This window comes from Triticum aestivum, chromosome 3D (genome assembly GCF_018294505.1).
Source record: "Triticum aestivum cultivar Chinese Spring chromosome 3D, IWGSC CS RefSeq v2.1, whole genome shotgun sequence".
Taxonomy (NCBI): Eukaryota; Viridiplantae; Streptophyta; class Magnoliopsida; order Poales; family Poaceae; genus Triticum; species Triticum aestivum.
The window spans coordinates 548,217,076-548,236,990 of NC_057802.1; the positions used below are offsets into that span (position 1 = coordinate 548,217,076).

Genomic DNA, 19,915 nt, shown 5'->3' on the forward strand with positions numbered 1-19,915 from the left:
ATTTATGTGCCTCTCTTTGATATGGCTATCTACAATGTGATTAAGGGGCAGTTTGATATTCACTTGCAATGGAAATATTTTCGTAATGCTAAGCAAAGGTTGTTTGACCTTCTTAACCATAGCAATGTGGTGCAAAGTGTGTCAGTTACATGTTGGCATATTTGGGACGCCCGAAATGAGACGTGGAATTCAGACTCTATGGCGAACCCTAATGTGAAATTAAGAAGATCCAGGCGTGTGTCAGTTACATGTTGGCATATTTGGGACGCCCGAAATGAGACGTGGAATTCAGACTCTAGGCGAACCCTAATGTGAAATTAAGAAGATTCAGGCCCATGTAGATATGATTGCTTTGCATTGTTTGAAGCCGAATCATTCACCAAGGTGTGTAGTTGTGAGGCAAGTTGAGAAACGGACTCCACCGCATATTGGCTTGGTTTGCCTGGATGTTGATGCACCAATCTTCACATCTTCATCGAGTTCGGCGGCGAGTGCGGTGACGCGGGACCATATGGGCAGGTGTTTGGTGGGTTGCCACCAATCCCTCCACGTCAGCCCAACCCCAGAATTTACAGAAGCTCTAGCTCTTCATTGTGTTGTCATTCTCGTGTTGGATGAAAGTTTTCACAATCTCTTCTTGCACTCCGATTGCCTCCCGTTGATCAAGAAGGTGAATGCTCCGGATAGGGATAGATCGTTCACAAGTCTTGTTGTTGCTGATATCAAATCTTTAGCGAGCAACTTTGCTTCATTTTTCATTTATTCATGTAAGCCATTGCGCTAATAAGGTATACTCATTTGTTAGCAAGGGCGAGCGAGCTTGTTGCTTACTCAGCCTTCCAACAGTTTACCCCCGGTTGCATCCAGAATGTCGTAAACTCTGAATAATAATAGGAGTATTTTTTAAAACTCATGTCCAGTCTCCTCCTGTTTTCCATGTGGCAGGACGAACGGTCAAATCCTGTCAAGACTGGGATATTATATTCACTCAACTTACTAAACTACAGTGAAGCCGAGCCACGACTGCGGCACTGCTGCACCTGCAAATCTTGCCGCGGCCTGTGGCATATAGAGACGGCAGAATTCAAGAACCGCCCTCTGCCTCTGCCTGCCTGCTGCATGGCTGCATGCATTCAAGTACGTACACACACACACACGCATAATCCTGCCAAATCCAGCATTCATGCATCGCAGGGAAGCAGCCAATCCGATCCCCAACTAATCCCCCATTCGCCTCAGGATCGCACATGGGCTATGTATAATGACCAGTTCAGCCAGCCGGCCTGCAAATGCTACAGAAACAGTTTGCATTGCATAAACCACAAGAGGCCAGAGTTCATTCAAAAAACAGTAGTAATCACAAGAGGCCAGAGAATTCAATTCCGTCCGGCCGCAGCTCGCCTGCAGCATGCTAGTACGAGCTGCATGGGAGCATGCAATCATTGTCCCCGAATCTCTTGGAAATATGCGGCACGACCATGACGACGCCATGGCCATGGGGTATGACTATGCTTGCAAAAGGAAACGCCCTCGGTTCGTTTTCAGCTCATCTCATTTCACCATGGTCCATGGAGGACCGACTGACTGGAGATAGTTCAACGGTAGGAAAAGATAACTGTTACATCACACAGGTTCACAGCACCAGAGAGAAGATCGGTCTCATGTCTGCAGGGAGGGAGATGGCGAGCCTCATCCCATCAAGTTGTCCAAGGAACTGGTAAAAAAGGAGCGGAACAGCACAAGTTTTTGTACATCTAGCATCATCCTGACTAGACAGTCAGGAGAGAGAGAGCCCATGATGATCATCACCGTCCTGGCGGTCTTGTCTCCCGGGGTTCACTCGCCTACATCGCGTTCTGGAGACCGGCGCAGTGCAGGAGCACGGCCTTAATTTCCTCCGGCAGGAGCCCAGGGCCCTCCCTGCATTGCTAGACAGCCAGAAGAACAGAACAGTAAAGATGGTGAACAGCAAGCAACGGTAGGATTTGATTTGATCGAAATGCACACTGTCACCGACCGACAGAATTAGCACGCATCGCCACAGGTACACAGTGGCGCAGAGAAGAGATGCTTGGCGGGAATTACAAACGAACCTCGGCGCGGAAGACGTCCATGGCGAAGCCATCGAAGCAGCTGATGACGGCCTGCTCGATGTCGAGGCCGAGGCTGTCCAGCGCCCTCATGGTGGACAGCAGGATGCCCGGCCTGCGCGCGCAGAACATGTGGATGTTCACCGCCTGCCCCTCCCTCATCCTCACCTCCACCTGAACCACATACACACACAACCAATCAAGCACAGTTGAGTTCCACTGCTCTGTTCATACACAATGACACAATGGAAAAGGAGCATCAAGCTCCATGGCATGGCAGAAAGAATCAAAGAAATGGACTGACCGTCGCCTGCTGGCCGCTGGGGCTAGGGAAAGGGGCCGGCGGGCACCGCTCCTCCTTGATGCGGCCGGGGAACGGCTGCAGGGTGGGCGTCGACGGGAGGAAGCTATTAGCTGTCGATGGTCCACCGAGTGCGGCAGAGCTGGGAGCAGACTCGAGCTCGGAGTGGAGATCGCTAATCCTCTGCAGGAGCTCCTTCAGGTAGTCGATTGCATCACCAAGGATTGAAGCCCTATCCATCTGACGGCACAGGAGAAGGAAACAGGTGATGAGCTGCTGATCAACCACTACAAATTATCATGCAGCAGTGCAAAGACTGTTAGAATTAACAGCATTTTTAGACATAATAACTACGTTCTGTCGATATGCTAGGAAAACTGTTGGATTGCACAGGAAAACAAAAGTGGTGATGAGCTGCCGATCAACTACTGCCACATATTACTACCTCTGCTCCTAAATATAAGACGTTGGCAGTTCAATTTGACGCAATTCGAGCTGCCAAAACGTCTTATATTTAGGAACAGAGGATGTAGCATAAAACCATAGAAACTTCGAATTATTAACATCTTGACATAATCATGCTCTGCTGATACACTAGGAAAATGGCTACTCCCTCCGGCCCATAATATAAGAGCGTTTTTGTATGCACCATGAGATTCACTTCAGAGAAGATCCTTGTTTACTGTTCAAAACTATCCTGATGATTGTGAAGAAAAGCAAGTTGATTACATGAAACAACTGGAGGAAAATGCACTTTACACGCCAAAACATGCAGAAACTGGACTTTTCCAAGGAAACAAACAAAAGGCAGAAACCTCCAACGCTCGAACAACTGTCAAGTACACAAGGGGGGGAAAAGGAGCTTTGTTGGTTATCCAGTGAAAGGTGGCTTTCGATGACACCTTGTGCATGGCACTGTGTTCATTTTGCACCATTAAGCAAACATCAAAAGAAAAATTCCCCAACAAACACACTTGGCTGGTAGGTTGTACTGAAATTTACCAAGGCAGAACAGTAAAGCAAACATTCAACAAGCTGGGGAGGGATTCATGGTGCTAAATTTGCATGAATTTGTAATGACAAAAAATGTTTTGCAACGCATGAATTTCACGGAGCCTAAAGATTATTTAGACAATTGAAGGGTTTTATCACTCCCCGTTTCACGTGAACAAATTCAATAAGAAAATTCCCGCGCTCCGACCGGGGCCAAGAGATTTTGCGGACAATGGAACAGTTTTATCGCTCCCATTTCACGTGAATAAGTTCAATTCCTGCAAGACATAAGAAAATTTCCCGCGCTCGAAACACGGCTATAGGTTTTTCTTTTCAGATAATGTACAAGTTTTATTACTTCCTGGACATGGCCCTAGATAAGAACCAACATGACACTAAGGGTGCCATAAATCTCAACTAAAAATGGGTACTTTTGTGACATAAATTCATCCCAATTCAAGAATTCATCACCAAAATTCACCATCAAGTGCAGTAACAATCCATCCTAATATACTCACATCATAAACTAAAACTTGTAAATTGACAATAATATGTATAGGAACAAGTAGGTGACTAATTTCCACAGAACTGACGGCGGGAGCATTCCTCACCTTGCTGATCTTGGGCACCACGGAGCGCAGCATGTAGAGGCGGTCGTTGAGCTTCTTCCTGCGCCGCCGCTCCGCCATCAGGTTCTTGGCCGGCATCCCCTTCTTCTTGCCCTTGCCGTTGCCGCCGCCGCCGCCGCCACCTCCCCCCGGCGCGCCGACCACGGCATTCTCCAGCGAGGCCGAGACCCCCAAGGAGGAGGCGTCCACGCTCTGCTGATCCAGCTCGTCCTCGTCGTCCCACCCCATGCCATCGCCGAACGCCGACAGCGGGGGCGCCAAGAACCCCCCTTTCTGCCCTCCCGGCGCCACCGTCAGCGGCGGCGGGGCCTCGAGAAGGAACGGCGGGGCGTCGACGTTGAAGGGGTTGCCGCCGGACCCGAAGTCGTGGTAGGCCGGGGGCGCGGCGGCGGCGGAGGACGACGACGACGGGAAGGCGGCGTTGTAGTCGAACAGCGCGGCGTGCTCCATGGACATGAGCAGCGACGCCGAGGTCGGCGCGGGCGTGACGCCGCCCCTGGCGCCGCAGGGGAACCCGAACGCCGGGAACCCGGCCGTCGCCATCGCCTCCGACGTGAGGTACCCCCAGTCGCCCCCGCCGCCCCCCACCAGCTCGTCCTCCTTCTCCACCCCCACCGCCGCCGCCGAGTTCTCCATCACGCCCTCCCCTCCCACGGATTCTTGGCAAGTTCGCACGGTCAGTTACTGCAACTTATCTCTGCAACTCCAACCCTCCTTGGGTACTGGGTTCGGGATGCTACCTTCCCTTCTTATAGGCACGCAGAGGCCAGTGGCAGCGTGTACAGCTAAAATATGTTACATCCGGATGCTTTTGGAGATCACGGCCGTCCGATGCACCGTCGCACGAATCTCAAAGGCACATCCGACCGTCAAGGCAATGGGTGAAAGCAACGTCGCCGATACATCGCGCAGCGACACGAGTATGCCTCCTTAACACATTTCTACGTTTAAAAGAGATAAAATGTAATTCTACGAAACTCGCAAAATTCCTCATTGTTAAATGCATTTTGGCGCGAAATTTGAACCGTGGTGACTAGGGCCATTGCCTCCTCCCCAACTCCGCCACTCCACCGGGAACCTGAAGTGTGGTGTGATTTATTTTTAGTTTTGCAAGTATACCGCCCCTTTTTCTTGCGGAGAAGTATGGTTCTTTTTGGAAGAGTGATAAACGGACCATAGCCATGGATATGTTTGTCAGTGGCTAGGCACACGTATGTATGTGACATGGAAAGGAAGAGGAAGATTCGGCGGGCACGAAAAGCATGAGAATTTTGTGTGCCATGCGCCGTGGTTTCTTACATGGAGATGAAGTGCGTGTATGCATCACTTGGGAACAGTAAGCTTTTGTCTTCTTCAACATAAAAAACCATGAGTTTTGTTTTTACGCAACGTTTGCGCCGTCTTGTAGCGTATGAAAGTTGTTGCACCTAATCGAAGGATCAGATAGTGAGTTGGCATGAAGGTTTCCCTGTGTGTGAGCTAAGATGGAACGATGGGAAGAGATTACACATCGCAAGTTTTTACAAGAAAGGTTTTGCTGGCAGGGTGACACGTGTGCGGTGCCACTGATGGAGAATGAGCTGGCCTTTTTTGTTTCTCATTATCTTTGAAGGGTGTTGTGCAAAAAATCAAATGCTCTCTGTTGGTTTTTCTTGTAGTGTTTGCCCACAAGATAACCTTCAAACAAACAAAAAGAGAGAAGCGTACTGCAAACAAAAAAGAGAGGCTTACTTCGAACCAAGAAAAGAAGCAAGAAATGCTTTGCCACTCACTTTGCAAAACTAACTTGTCTCGGCTTTGGCTAAATTGTGTAACAAAATTTGTTTCAATTTTGTGTATGGCACGAAAGTTAGTTAACGGAACGTATTTATGTGGTGTTCCGGACGTGTAGATATTCATCAACCAACTCGATAGGTATAGTTGTTGCCGCATAACTACGAAAAATGTAGTTCCTGGCCTCAACCTATTCAACATAATCCAACTCTAGCCTTCGTCTAAGTGCTGCTGCAGCTGGATATGATATGTTATCCATAGTTTGGGCTGTTTGCTTACACTATCTTTGTTCACATGATAATTCAATGGTTGCATGCTTCTCTAAAAAAAATGTGGTAAAAAAGGGAGATCATTCTGTTCACGGTTTGAGAATGAGGGAAGGGTACATGATTGAATTCCTCCTCAGCCCCTCGAGTGTGTGAGTGAGTGTGTATGTGCACAATGCCAATTACAAGCTCTCCCATGCATCTTGTGACCCTGCCGGAGCTGAGAAAGAGAACATCATCGGATGCAACACAATGGAATGGAATTATTGGAGAGAAAACTCGAAAAGGTTTGCCCTCCCCACCAGGACTCACATGTGTGCAAAGTGAGAGGAAGGGAATTCAATTTTTCTTGTCGTTCGCCGGCCTAATTTGATGTGGACACTATGCGAGCTACTACCATAGAAGAAATTACGCGTTGCCAAGTTGGTTGTGTGCATCGTATCTTCGGAGACCACGAGTTTATCTTCCATTATCTAAAATAAATAGCAATCTGATGCGACCACTTGATATATGATTGAAGAACTAAATCACAAGCCGACAAGTTCACACGCTAAAGCAGCTCGTTGTTAATCGGTGGGCTGCAACAACTTGTGATATGGTGTAAGAGAAATTACGAGTTCGACTTTTGTAAAACAAATTGTTGTCGTACGACAAGTCATGATTTTTTTTTAGGATAACAAGTCACAAGTTGATTGGATATTTCTCATGCGTAGGTGGTCATTTTCTAAAGAACGTACGAGACTTCAAATTCGATTAGTTGTTGTGTATGACCAAGTCGCAGGTTGATTGGATTCCTATCGTGAGAAATGTTTAGACGCACCCAAATTGTACCTTTTTGTGATCTGGTGGCTAATAGTATTATTACCTCTTGACAGGTATAGTAGGAGAAGGGTTCATGTAAAAATTAAACTCTCTAGGTTATAAGTCTTAGTTGTAAAATAAAAGTCTTTGAGGTTTGTCTAAACAAAGAAAAAATAGAAATCAGTAAAGACAATGGTAAACAAGGAGACTATTGTTTGTGCATATTACTACCTCCCTTACAAAATATTAGGTGCAGTTTTAATAGTACTATATTCATATTTTGGAGCGGTTTGAGTACTACTTCTTTTAGAACGTAATTGATGTTGTTTTAGTTTGGGCTAAATATAAGAAGTACCTCCCTCGGATAGAACTACAAATGAATGCGCCACTGAATTAGTTAATGCGATTCAGCCGTTGAAGGGGCATGAATGTGATCGCCGCTGTTTAAACTCCCTGTACATCTCAGATACGTGCCGCTGAAAGGTCGGTTGCAACTTTGTACAGCTACAGCTAGCAAGATTTGATTAGATCGGGACTGTTGATTGGTTTGATGAGAGGGCCACTTGTAGCTGCAACTTGGAGGAGCCAGCTGCATACAAGCAGTAGAACTGTCGTCCATCGTCTATACCCTGAAGTACGTACCAACATCATTCAGAACTAAATCAACATCAACACAATGCACATCATCATACATACATACGTACATACATAGATGTGGTGCCGAGGCCATTGTGTGCAAGTATACATAACACATAACAGAAGCAGATAAATATATGTCGTGTTATATCCACGAGGCATGCATGCGGTCTCATGATCAGTTACGTACGTACTCCCTCCGTTCCTAAATATTTGTCTTTCTAGACATTTCAACAAGTGACTACATACGGAGCAAAATGAATGAATCTACATTCTAAAATATGTCTACATACATCCGTATATGGTAGCCATTTGAAATGTCTAGAAAGACAAATATTTAGGAACGGAGTGAGTATATGCGAAATGATGTTTGGTTCTTCATGCATGCAAGCAAGCATGCATGTATTTTCCCTGCACGTACGCACGCATACAGTATACATACATAGCCGTACCTAACTGTAGTCTAAGCTATAGTAGAAAGCAGTGCTAGCTAGTAGGCGCTAGGCAGTGGCGAACGCCAACCGTATGAGACGGCGATGGTACGACAGCGAGGCCCGATCGATCGGTCGATGGATCGCTGGCTGGCTGGCTTTAACGTGTAGGCGAGGGAATGAGCGTCCATGGCCACCATGGATGGACGAATGAATGCCCAGGGGCGCGAGGTATGAAAGGGAGTGGAGAATAAATAGGAGGCAGCAAAGGCGAGCGCCGGAGAGCGGCAGCGCGTCCCAGGCTTCCCGTGAAGCCCCTAAACCATTCTTGACCCTCCACCCCCCAAAAAGAAGAAGAGATGGATGCGTCTAGCGATCCATGGATGGATCGACAGGGCGATCAATTCCCAGCTAGCGCGTATGGTGTGGACCGGACCGGACCGTCCGTCATCCACGCCAATCGCCGCCGGGCAGCGACGCGGCGCTGGCTCTGCCCTCGGCGCCAGGAAACCGGAGGAGATCCGCCCCGGCGCACGGCACCGATCGAGGAGATTCCGTCGCAGTCGTGGTGTGTGTAGACAGGGTCTTTGGTAATCATGACAGGCACGATGAGAAGCTCGACCGAAAACGTACTGGGCCTCGCAATGTGGTGTCCGTGCAGGACGAGTTTGAGTTGGGCTCTGTCCATTCCTGGGGTGTATGGAAATCGCAGGTCATGTGACTAGCGAGAGGGACGTGCAGCGAGACAGGAGAGCGGAGGGGAGCTTTCACCTGTCGTCCAACCGTCTCTGCGGCAGTAGTAGACTCCCAAAGAGTCGCGTTCCCATCCCAACCTCAGACCCTGCATCAAACCACGCAGAAAGTCAGCTCACTATGCATCAAACAAGATTCAGATTTTCATGATAAGGCCAGTCTTTACCACAGAGATTACAGCAGAAGCTCAGCAGGGCAAGTGGACTACCAACAGTAGTTAACAGGTGGCACATCTCTTTCTCTCTCTCTCGGTGAAGCACGTACACAAGATAGCTTGCACTTTTTTCATCCGTTCAGTTCGTGAGACCAGACAGCTGAGTAAGCATGGGAGACGGAGTAATCACAGAAATTCACAATTACCAGGTGAGGTGAGGTCATCATCGTCTTTGCCAGGACAAAGCCAATTACACATTCCACGGAACTAATGCAACAAAGAGATAAAATCGGCTACACAAACTCGTCGGAATCTGGACAAGTCCATTGCTCAACGCTGGAGGACTGAAGCATCGCTGCTGCTTGGAGACCGATGATTCCATGGTAAGTTTGTCCAAAACTGGGGTGATACACTAGCATAGACCACAACCGATCATGAACTCATGACGCGCGCCCTCCCTATTCGTCCTCCATCGCTGCTGAGGCAGCTTCGTCGATGTCTGCACGTGTGCCCTCCCACAACTGCTGCTCTATGCCCAATTTCCTGAGCTCTGTCAGACCTCGCTCCACTGCAGTGGCAAGACACACGTTGTTCAGTAAACACAGGGAATGGGAATTCACGCCAATAGCTAGTTTTTTAACAGTAATACGTAGGTAATAGGGAACAAGCATCATACCATCTATAGCATCATGAGAATTTGGAGCAACCGCGTTGCGAGCAATCCAAAACTGAAGCCGTTCGTCAGCAATATCTTCCTCGATACCATGAGTTTTGGCTCTTCTCCAGAAGTATATAAGCCATGCCTGCATTTGGTGGTATGAAGTCCATAAATAACAATATTTGCAAGGAAAAAAATCAACAATTTTCACATTACTGAAGGCTTACATGCTTGAAGCTAACATCCTCCGCCTCCTCGTTGCTAAGGTCTGCAATATGTCAAATAGTTTCAGTTTAACGGAATTAAAATCAAGTTAAAATGTATACATATAATACAATGTCAAACAGTAAAAGGGAAGTTCAGAAAGATAATCTATAAGAGAATAAAGGAGGTATTACCAAATGCCTCCAAGAATTTAGGTTCGCCAGGTGATTTATAATCTGAAAAGAAATTTTAACTTGCTTAGTAAGAATGCAAGCAAAGACACGTAATTGCATCTGAATTGACTCGTTGGGAAATCATTCCAATGGAAAAAAATAGTGCATGCACCTGCAGATGATACACGACAATCGACACTTTTTTGTTTCATGTAATGACCACTACCAAATCTGGGCGTTAGTGAAACAGTTATTGGAAAGACCATTGAATTAATTATGTGAGGGATTTGTAATGTTTCAAATGGATACACCAAATTATAGGACATGCAAATCTCGAACTTTGGCAGGAGACCCTGTTGATTGTTGATAAGGCTTTTTCCCTTTAATAAACACACCGTACAAAAGTTTTGCTAATGAACCTTGAAAATAGTTAGGTCATGTACCCTGCCACTACAGCGCAGACTTAAAAGCAGATAAAGAAAGAAGCAAATAAATTGCAGACAGAGGATTACAATTTGTTCAGTAAAGTGAAGCCTAATAATAAAGCTGTAGCACCATGTATAGTAAGCAAGCAGTTCTCCATGATTGAAATAATACAGAAGGCAAACCTGATGTGAATTGCCGAACTATGCTAGGTCTCCGGTGTTGACCAAGTGCAACCACAACAGCATCTTCCACCTACATGACAATAACAAAATTGAGAACCACAGTGACTGCTAAGGTTTTTGAGTCGATGAGTCAACGGGTCGCTCAGGGGGGGGCGACTCTAGACTAGTCATGACTAGTCTAGACTCATGGTCGACAAGTGACATGAGTTAAGCAGTAGATAGTAGGTACAATAAAACTACCATACATAAGCACTATCCTGTATCATCTCTTTTCCTTTTGCTCTGATCTGCTCTAGACCTCTAGTGCTTCTGCTTGGTAGCTTAGGGGAGGAGGGGAGGAGCAGACCAGCAACAGCAACCAGGGGAGGAGGGAGGAGCAGACTAGCAGCAGCAGCAACCAGGGGAGGAGCAGATCCGCAGCAGCAACAAGGGGAGGAGGGGAGGAGCAGCAAGCCAGCAACCATAGGTGGCTGCGGCTGCCAAGGAGAGGGTTGGGTCGGGGGGGAGGGGGAACTGCTTCGGTCTAGGTTTCCAGGGGGGATGGGCAAGCAAATACGGTAAAACAAACATATAACAGGTGGGCCCCAAAAAAATTGAGTCGTTCGACCCAGAAAACACGACTAGTCATGACTATTCGAGACTAGTCGTTTGAGTCGAGTCGAGTCGCCAGGCTGAGTCGACCCTGCCAGTGGGACTCATCGACTAGTCGACGACTAGTCGCGAGTAGTCGAGCGACTCGAAATCAGAGTGCTAAGCCAAGCCAGTGAGCAGTTGCAGAAAGGAGAGGAACTGTATGGTAATAGAAGAGCAAAACTGCACATATGGCCTGTTTCATTTGTACAATAGTTGAAAGAATCCCCATACAAATGATACTTTTGAGCCCCACTGTTGCATTAGAATTCCCATCGATCCCTTCCTACTTTTGGCACAAGGAAAACTCTGCCAACAAACTAGATTATGCTTCCACCTAAGCATTCCATTGTGCTAAATCAGGAGAGGCTAAGATAAACTTTGCAGAATAGTAGAGGAGCTATTAACTGCCTAGCGAGCATAAATAGTTTGCCCAATAATGTGCAAGCCAGCTAATGCCCCACGAGTTTTGCTGCAGAAGCTTGTTCCTGCATTTTAAGTTTGCATGTGTACATCTGCAGTTTTGCAATTGAGAAATCTAGAAAATAGCAGTTAACATAAGCTGGTGAGAAGGGCAGACGAATACCTTCAAAGATGAAAGCTCCCTAAGTCCCATTTCAACTGAGAGCATGCTCTCAATGTTGCCTTCTCCCATTACGTCACTCATTTCTCGCACAAGCCTATTTCTCCTCTGAGCATCATCCTCACCTGCTTGAATGAATTCTAAGAATAGTTCATTGGAGTGTGCATGGAATAAACTGGGATTTACAACTTATACAATATAAAAATGCAGACTTACCTTGCTTACGAGGCTGCTCCTTAATAGCCTTTTGACCAGCAGAGAGAACAACCTCGAGAGGAAGAGGGGCTAAAGATGACCAATGTTCATGCTTTGACACCGCGATCTCGGGGTAAACTCCTGCAAGTTTATTAGGAGGCCATCAGATAACCAAAAACCAGGATGGGAATAGAAGTACATGCAAAAATTAGCCTTGCTTGCTCGTGTGAACTAGACTTGAGCATTTTCCAGGCAGAGCCTTTGCTAGGTCTTGTTCCTTTTGGTCCCCTAATCTAGGCACAGGCCCAGCCCTACACATAGTTGGGCTGGGCTGGACTGGTTGGCAATTGGCCGGTTAGCTCCACTAGTCTAAGCCTGCACCAGCCCCAGATTTGGGGTGAGGCTGAGCCAAATGTGCCTACCCTACTGACACCACAGATTATTAGTATCCACAGCATAAAATTACGAAGTCTTTACAACTAATTAGCTCTCATTGATCCTACCACAGTCCACATCGCACTTGATCTTTTGTCAGACATAGAGCAAAGTGCAAAAGAGTCCCTAGGACATCAGGCCAACCTAACAAAGCTAAAACATCAACCATAGAGTCAAAATACCTGCTAAATATCCATGGAAGCTAGCTATCTAAGGAAGCATCCCATCCATGTAAAATTGCCTCTATAATCCTCTTCGGCGCCCTTCCTGCTGGTGCTTAGCTTATTTTACTTTCCCTTATTTTATTCTGTAACAGGGTAATATCCTACACATTCCTACTGTTTTCAAGACTTTGTTTTGTAGTCTATGTTCCATTGGCATTTGTGGTGAATCATGATAATCGTGTTTGATTGAGCTGCTTGTAGATACATGAGGGCGTTTGGGTAGCTGTTCTTTTTCTCATCAGTTGCAGAGAGAGATATTGTTGCGTTCCAAAATACTCCCTCCTTCCCATAATATAAGGTACGATTGACTTTTTACGGTCTTTGATGCATGACTTTGACCACTAATATATACTCCCTCCCTCCCAAAATAAGTGTCTCAACTTTATACTAACGTTAGTACAAAGTTGTACTAAAGTTAAGACACTTATTTTGAGACGGAGGGAGTATTAAAGTACATGGATTGAACATGAATGAACAGCATCGTCGTGTTTGTCTTGCAAAATAATTTTATTTCATATGTATGTATACTAATTTTATAGACATACAATACATGAAAATTATAGTCAAAGTTGTCCAACGAAGACCGGAAAAGTCAATCTGCAACTTATATTTTGGGAAGGAGGGAGAGGGAGTATATGAGATAAGATGTGAGAGCAAAACCGTTGGATATAAATGCACATAAGCTTTGATTTCAGTAAATGCCTAGCGAGCATAATTAGAGAATAGATCACAATGGGCAAGTGGACAATGACATCATGTTCAACAATATTCCACTAAAATGGTTTTGTAGGCAACTTACCATATTGAACCGCTAAGCCCCAATAACGTGCAAGCCAGCACCTTTTTAGGACAACCTCTTCCTAGCATAAAGTTGCAAACAGATCAAAATCCATGTCAAGAACAAAGTGATTACGATAGTACATAAATCAGACCAACCATTTCTTCTTGGGTTAAGATCATTCTCTGAGTCATGGACCGGAGAGCCTTTGTCTCGGACTCTGCCTCCTTTAGCTGGTCCATAACAGCTGCAACCTCCTCTTTGGCAGACTGTTTAATGCATGAGTGAACACAAATGAGTTAAATATAAGAACATATACAAACCAACAAAAGCTGCTGGATGTTGAGTATCATTACCTCAAGTTCATGCTTTATTGTTGATACTTCTCCATTTCTACCATCATTTGATTCCCTTGCAGCCTTTAGTGCAGCCTGACGCATATATACAAATAAAATACAGAAGATCGCTCAAGTGTTGGTCAACTATTCAACTGTTAAAAGCATACAGAAGATCACTCATTCGGCGAAATTATGGAGTAAGGATCTAGCATGGCGATATGCATTTAGACACAACAAGAACTAGAAAAACGATGGCATTGGATTTCTGCAGAGGATTTGTCCTCTTGTTTGAATAATAGACGACATTATAGAGGCAATTTCACCATACACATCAACATCATGGCTAAATAAACAGAATGAAAAGCTGACTTGGCAGCAACCTATGAGTAAAACACAAGAATAACTAACCTCCCGCTGTTTAAGTGCCGCTTCCTTCCTGCCAGCATTCATGTAAATGTTATTCTATGCCCATTTCTGGATTTGTGAAATTGGCATATTCAGGCATGGAACAAACCTGCTCAAGAGGCGAGCTTCTAAGGATACCCCATCTCCGAGAGCAGCTACCTTCGTATATTAGTAAATTATGATATTAGCAAACATAAGGTGCATAGAGCTCATTTTGCAAGGAACACGTGCATTCTCTTGACACAGAAGGATTGATTTATTCCAATATTTCAGAACTCTATAGTTGAGATGGACTCAAAATATGTTTCACAAATGAGCAAACATGTCAAAATATAAAACACATCAGGAGATTTTGTTAGTGGATCCTAATTTCACCTGTTTCTCAAGCTCCTTGGCCCTAGCTTCTGCTTCCTCACATTTTTCTTCAGCACGCCGTAACTGTTGTTCCAGATTCAGAATAAGCTTAGATAAGCCCGTCATAGAAAAGATTAGTGCATTGCACTATAATGATGGTGTTTGTCATTACCTTGTCTAGAACGCTTTCATTCTCCTCTTGTAGCATATCAAGCTGCAAGATATCAGTGCATTAGTCTTCATATAGCTTATGCACTCTTCAACTATTCAGTTCTCTAGTAAAAAAAAATCTAACAGTTAAACAAGAAACTATGAATAAATGTCATTCCAGCTTTCAAATTTGTTCCTAGAAACATGAGATTGCACGATATCAATGTGACCTTTTGTACCATCTTTTTAACATGGGATGCGCCTCATCTTCATTGTCTAAATTGTTATTTCCGAAGTCATTTACTACTACAGACTAGTAACCCAAACCACAAGAGAGTAGGTGTCCTAATGAATGTCTTGAGTGAGAAATATGGATATTTGCATATGTTCCTTGGTTGCTGTGCAAAAGAATTAGAATGTTATCTAGTTAGAAATAGATGGAGTAGTTTCCATAGAAAAAAGAAAACCTCATCTTGAAGCGTAGATGACTCTCTCCGTGGCGCTGATTCTCTAGAGTTAAGTGGGGCTGTATCAAACCTGGAGCAGGAAAGGTCAAAACATATACATGTTGCTCTTTTCATTAGGATATATAGAAAAGGGGTGCAGGGAAACTCAAGCTAGAAAAAAAAGTTGATAATGTGGTAATTCAAAAATTTCGATGCACAAATGCAACATGAAATGCAATGCCCACGGTAACTTACAGAAAATGTAGGAGTGAGTTTCACATGATGTTGAATTATTTAAATAAATTATAATGTGCTGCATGTAGATGTAATAACTAATCGGTAACCTCCATTTTAGGGCGTCAAAACCAATGATTTGCTATAATTGGTAATACTCCCGGCAACTAAATAGATTATGCAGCACAAGTCAGCAAAGCACAGTAATGTCTTACTGGCCATGAGGCATACTACTCACACAGCCATGATGTTGACCTAATCTAAAATCAGATTCACAATTTAGATGAGATATTTTTTACATTTCAGTAACCACTGCAGCACGTAGTAGGCTAGTATGCATGCACAACTGGACTCAATGCTTCAATTTATTAGGTAGAAGATCAGAAGCTCTCTGCTGTAACAGATGTTCCAACTTATGATACTGATGTGGCAATGACATCCTTTACAAATAACAGCCCAGAAGCTTAATAGTGTGTCCAGTTCATGTTTACCTGCTGGTTAATGGGCACATAAGGGTTGGATCATATGTTAATGCTACATTGATACATCATCATGCTGGGTAAAGTTAAATAAACATTGGCCATACCAGAATTTCATTAACTACAACATGTAAAAAGACCTAATGACAAGTCCAGTCAAATTAAGCCCATAGGAAGAGTTGATTAATTCAGTAAGCTAGTATCATCAGTTATTCTAATAAGTGGCACAGGAAGTAAAATTCACTAACTATTGCTCGGACGCACACTAGTATCATGTGTTCATTATGTAGAGCTCCAGCATACATGTACATTCTGCAGATCAGCGGGTATGTCACTGCATGTACCTTTTCTGTCGAGGGCGCTCCACTGGAGATTCCACAGCCACAGGCGGGATAGGAGACGGGGTTCGGATCGTAGTGCTGGTTTTGATTGGTGGAACCACTGTGGCGGTCGGTCGTGATGCAATGGCGGCTGTCCTCCCGGCTGATGCTGAGCGGACTGTAGGAGGCGGCTCTACAATGTTCCGACCTAACTAATGAAAACACGAGGAGATCAAATTAGCAGAAGGCCACAGAGCAAGCAAATTGAGCAGATCAGAGACACCAATTCAAAAATCGTAATCACTCATCAGTCTGCCGAACACTGCCGATGAAAAGGGACTAGAAATACGCATGGCATTAGACAATGGGAAGTAGCTTGATTCGCAAATTCAACTAATGACGCATGCTCTGACACCGATTTGACCACGATTTGACCAGCCATGACTAAATTCGCCCATAGCTCGAGCTCAAAACAGCCGAATCCGAAGCAGGGGCGCGGCCTCGAGCGGGGCCAGCGGGAGATCCGGGGAGCAGAATTACCGCAGGGGAGGGAGATCTCGCGGTGCGGCCGAGCAGGGAGACGCCGTTGCTGCCGTGCCCCGCGCGGGCGCCGCTGCCGAACCTGGCGGGGGGCGGGGGCGGGTGGTCGTTGGCGTAGTCGTCCTCGTCGTCGTCGTCCCCGGCGGCCGCGGCGGCGCTCTGGGAGGACATGACCTGCGCGAGCCTGGCGGCCGCGGCGCGCGCGGCGACGTTCTGCGTGCGGCGCACGTTGGAGATGCCCCCGACGCCCGCGGCGCCGGCGCCCGGGAGGGAGGCCGCGGAGGAGGTGGAGGAGGAGCGGTGGTGCGAGGGGGAGACGCCGCCCGGGGAGGTGGAGCCCGTGCTGCTGCCGCTGCGCTGCCGCCCGTAGACGGGGCTCCCCGCCCGGAGACGGTCCATGGCGGGCGGGCTCGCCGGAGCGGGGAGGGATCTGGGCCGCCGGGAGAGCGGTGCGGGGGGAGGCCGCGCGGCAGCACGACGCGGAGATGGCGAGGCGGGGAGGGGCAGGGGCGGCAAGTGGTGGAAGGTAGTAGTGGGGCAGACTACGCTCGCGATTCCGGTGGAGTTTTTTCGGTTTTTTGCCTTCTCGCAGTTTGGCCCCTCGTCTTTCGTCATTTTCAGCAGCTGCGCATATTTCAAAATAAGGTTTACAAGGTAATTTTGCATATATATATATATATATATATATATCTTCAACAGTGAGTTTATAATGTGAGATGTTATATAATCGCACGTGATTGTTTTTTGGTAAATATAAGAACTTGGTTTATATATTAATATTCCAAGCGAGGCCAAACGCACCTCGTATTGTATTACACTCACGTGAGGTGGCGGCGCTAGCATGAAAAACTTTTGGGGGGTGGGGGTAATCTTTTGAAGTTACAAGGAGTGATACATTAAAATGAGAAAATCAAGGGGTTGTTATAGAAAAGTTATGGCCGGTTGGCCCCATGGGCTACACGTAGGTTCGCCAATCACCACCGCACACGTGTAGAATCGCCCTTGAGGGAACCTCCACATGTCCTTGAGTGACACCTGAGGATGCCAGGTCAGCACACATGTGGCATTATATATGAGGTGCTATGTCCGTCGTTGATTAGTACCAACCACGCCTACAACTAGAAACATGTGAAGACCCCGCCAGCATAGTAAAGGGACGCCGCTTGACAAGAGGTCTCTCTTTTTATCCCCAAAGAGGATATGAGGAGGTTGAAGACAAAGTTGAAGCATTTGATAGAAAAAAATATGCCTCGTAAAATAGGCAATAGATGACGACAAAGCTTCGAACTCCATTTCTCTACAATTACCTGCCTAGCCCATGAACCCGAGACGCAACCTCCGATAGAGGTTGAAGTGGAGTTGAGCATGAAAAGATGGCACATGGTCAATAGCTGTCAGGGACCTTGGTTTGGTGCATAAAATTAGAAAGGGAACATAGCAAAAAAAATGAAACAGTACCAAGGCATGAGATGAAAAACACCTTGAGCCTGAATGACAAGTTCGTATCATCAGACACCTTGACCTAAAGGAACTAGATCTAGCGAATAATGGAAAGGGTGGCCCAAACGAACACGCGTTGGCAACCATGTTTTTCATCGAAAAAGCAAGTCTAATCTGCGTGCATTGCATACATACGACATATAAATAATGTGCAAATATGTAAAGTGTATGTTGTAACTTTGAGAATGTTTCTTTTCACTAGCCGTACTCGCTCTCTCTCCAGGAAAATAGGTATTCTCCCCCTTTCAGAAAGAGCCTAGCCTTCTTTCTATCACCTGCATCCACATGTGATATACACATTTGAAACACAAAGCACAAACATTCTATACAACCGAATAGTGCAAGGAACTACTAATAAACAAATACCATGAAAGGTCAGGGGGTATCATGCAAGTGAAACGGAGTGCAACAATCGTGGAAGCGAATTTCCAGTCTGGTTTTCCACATCTCTCGCCGCAGGGGCCGAGAGCGATGTTCTCGGTGCGTGCTGGCGCCGCGTGCCGCGTGAACCCGATCGATCCGCTGCGTGGCGCGGAACGCTCCTTTTCGCCCCTCCGCCACCGTCGATCTGACTGATCTGACGGACGGGACACCGCCTCCGCGGGGGACTCGAGCGCGCGGCCTGCTCAGCGGATCCGCAGGTGAACGGTTGTGGCAGAATACCGGCATCCATCCCCGTCAGGATTGCTCCTGGCAGGGTACAAAACTAACGGACCGAAGAAAGCGGGCTCCATGGTGTACCGGGGAGGAAGAGCAAATGTCGACGTTTGGAACTCGGTGGCTCATGGAAGATCACACCCGCGGTTACCAAGATAAGTTCCAGTGATTTGAAAAAAAAAAATCAGTGTTGCACACGATAGCACCACTAGGACTCGATTTGTGGTTCTGGACATGATATTTGTCCGTAGACTGACCCAGACTATGTACGCACTATTTTTTAAGTCCGTGATACCCAAAATAATTATAGAAAATAGGATGCAAATATTCTTAGTACAACAATAATTCAAATATAAAAATTATGTTTGAGATAACTGGATGTTCAACAAGTTTTTCGAATTTAACGATACCCGAGTTAGAATCTGCACATGTCCTCCCACGCCCTGTGCCACTTAAGCTTCACCCAACAATGTATGAATGTAAATGGCCTGCCCTCAGTCCTATGGCACAACACGACGGGACGTCTGGGCTATACAACGTGATGATTATCAAGTTGCAACATTGTGTGAATGAATGAATTGACCAACATGTAGAGCAACAAGAAGCAAAACTTACGATCTTAATGGTTTTGCGAACCCGGTGTCCACCTTCTCTCCATTTCTGCAATCGCACCATAAAACTTCATGACAGAGTTGGTACGGTGATGGCGTACCACCGATGGGCTGGCGACTTTACATTGTGATCGTGAATCACGTGCAAGTCATAGGGCGCGAAGTGCTTTTGCTTATGAACAAAGCATGCACGTTTCGCCAAAAGGTTGAGCCCCCTTGCCTATGCCGAAAAAGTATACGACCTTCCATGCATCACACAACAATTCATCCTTCATCACCAAGTACCTCGCCCGCCATCGTGCTTACTCTAGAAAACAACAAGAAGTTCAACATAAAAGCTCAATTGCATTTTGACTGAACACCTATCAGGCGTGGTGTCCGCCATGGATGGCGTCGGCAAGGGGCGGAGGATACCTGGCTACGAACGGATCCTGGATGGGCGGTGGTGTAGCCCAAGGCGGGCATGCGCGTGGGTTTGCCGACGTCCAACAATGCCTGGGCGGCAACCAGAGAGGTACAACGATGTCATACGAGGAGGGTGCATATGCAGAGCAAGGTGGACAGGG

The 19,915-nt window shown here is 46.2% G+C and overlaps 2 protein-coding genes across 3 annotated transcripts; both read right to left on the bottom strand.

The window, feature by feature from the left end:
- Window positions 1-1,534: 1,534 nt before the first annotated feature.
- Window positions 1,535-4,728, bottom strand: LOC100146096 (transcription factor ICE1). The gene is made up of 4 exons (XM_044503298.1): window positions 3,996-4,728; window positions 2,395-2,631; window positions 2,094-2,264; window positions 1,535-1,928 (listed from the first exon to the last, which is right to left on the bottom strand). Exons 1-4 carry the CDS (start codon window positions 4,647-4,649, stop codon window positions 1,845-1,847), a joined length of 1,146 nt encoding a protein of 381 aa, XP_044359233.1. The 5' UTR covers window positions 4,650-4,728; the 3' UTR covers window positions 1,535-1,844.
- Window positions 4,729-9,010: 4,282 nt separating this feature from the next.
- LOC123080391 (coiled-coil domain-containing protein SCD2) lies at window positions 9,011-17,108 on the bottom strand. 2 transcript variants are annotated; one of them, XM_044503299.1, is made up of 17 exons: window positions 16,582-17,108; window positions 16,066-16,253; window positions 15,030-15,099; window positions 14,585-14,626; window positions 14,434-14,496; window positions 14,168-14,217; window positions 14,062-14,089; window positions 13,672-13,746; window positions 13,474-13,584; window positions 13,337-13,397; window positions 11,900-12,019; window positions 11,687-11,823; window positions 10,471-10,540; window positions 9,884-9,925; window positions 9,713-9,753; window positions 9,504-9,630; window positions 9,011-9,395 (listed from the first exon to the last, which is right to left on the bottom strand). In XM_044503299.1, exons 1-17 carry the CDS (start codon window positions 16,978-16,980, stop codon window positions 9,286-9,288), a joined length of 1,734 nt encoding a protein of 577 aa, XP_044359234.1. In that variant the 5' UTR covers window positions 16,981-17,108; the 3' UTR covers window positions 9,011-9,285. The 2 variants fall into 2 exon arrangements, with proteins under 2 accessions (XP_044359234.1, XP_044359235.1); XM_044503300.1 differs by having other exon boundaries at window positions 11,687-11,808; window positions 16,582-17,106.
- Between the last annotated feature and the right edge of the window lie 2,807 nt (window positions 17,109-19,915).

What these genes read in the sequence shown, in the direction of transcription:
- LOC100146096 (XM_044503298.1), bottom strand. Translation starts at nt 4,649, where the DNA reads ATGGAGAACTCGGCGGCGGCGGTGGGGGTGGAGAAGGAGGACGAGCTG. An exon ending in TGGTGCCCAAGATCAGCAAG is followed by an intron (nt 2,632 to 3,995) that starts GTGAGGAATGCT and finishes CTGTGCCGTCAG; the next exon opens with ATGGATAGGGCTTCAATCCT. An exon ending in CCAGCGGCCAGCAGGCGACG is followed by an intron (nt 2,265 to 2,394) that starts GTCAGTCCATTT and finishes TATGTGGTTCAG; the next exon opens with GTGGAGGTGAGGATGAGGGA.
- LOC123080391 (XM_044503299.1), bottom strand. Translation starts at nt 16,980, where the DNA reads ATGGACCGTCTCCGGGCGGGGAGCCCCGTCTACGGGCGGCAGCGCAGC. An exon ending in GGGAGCTTTCATCTTTGAAG is followed by an intron (nt 10,541 to 11,686) that starts GTATTCGTCTGC and finishes ATTGTCATGTAG; the next exon opens with GTGGAAGATGCTGTTGTGGT. An exon ending in AGTTCGGCAATTCACATCAG is followed by an intron (nt 9,926 to 10,470) that starts GTTTGCCTTCTG and finishes ATTTCTTTTCAG; the next exon opens with ATTATAAATCACCTGGCGAA.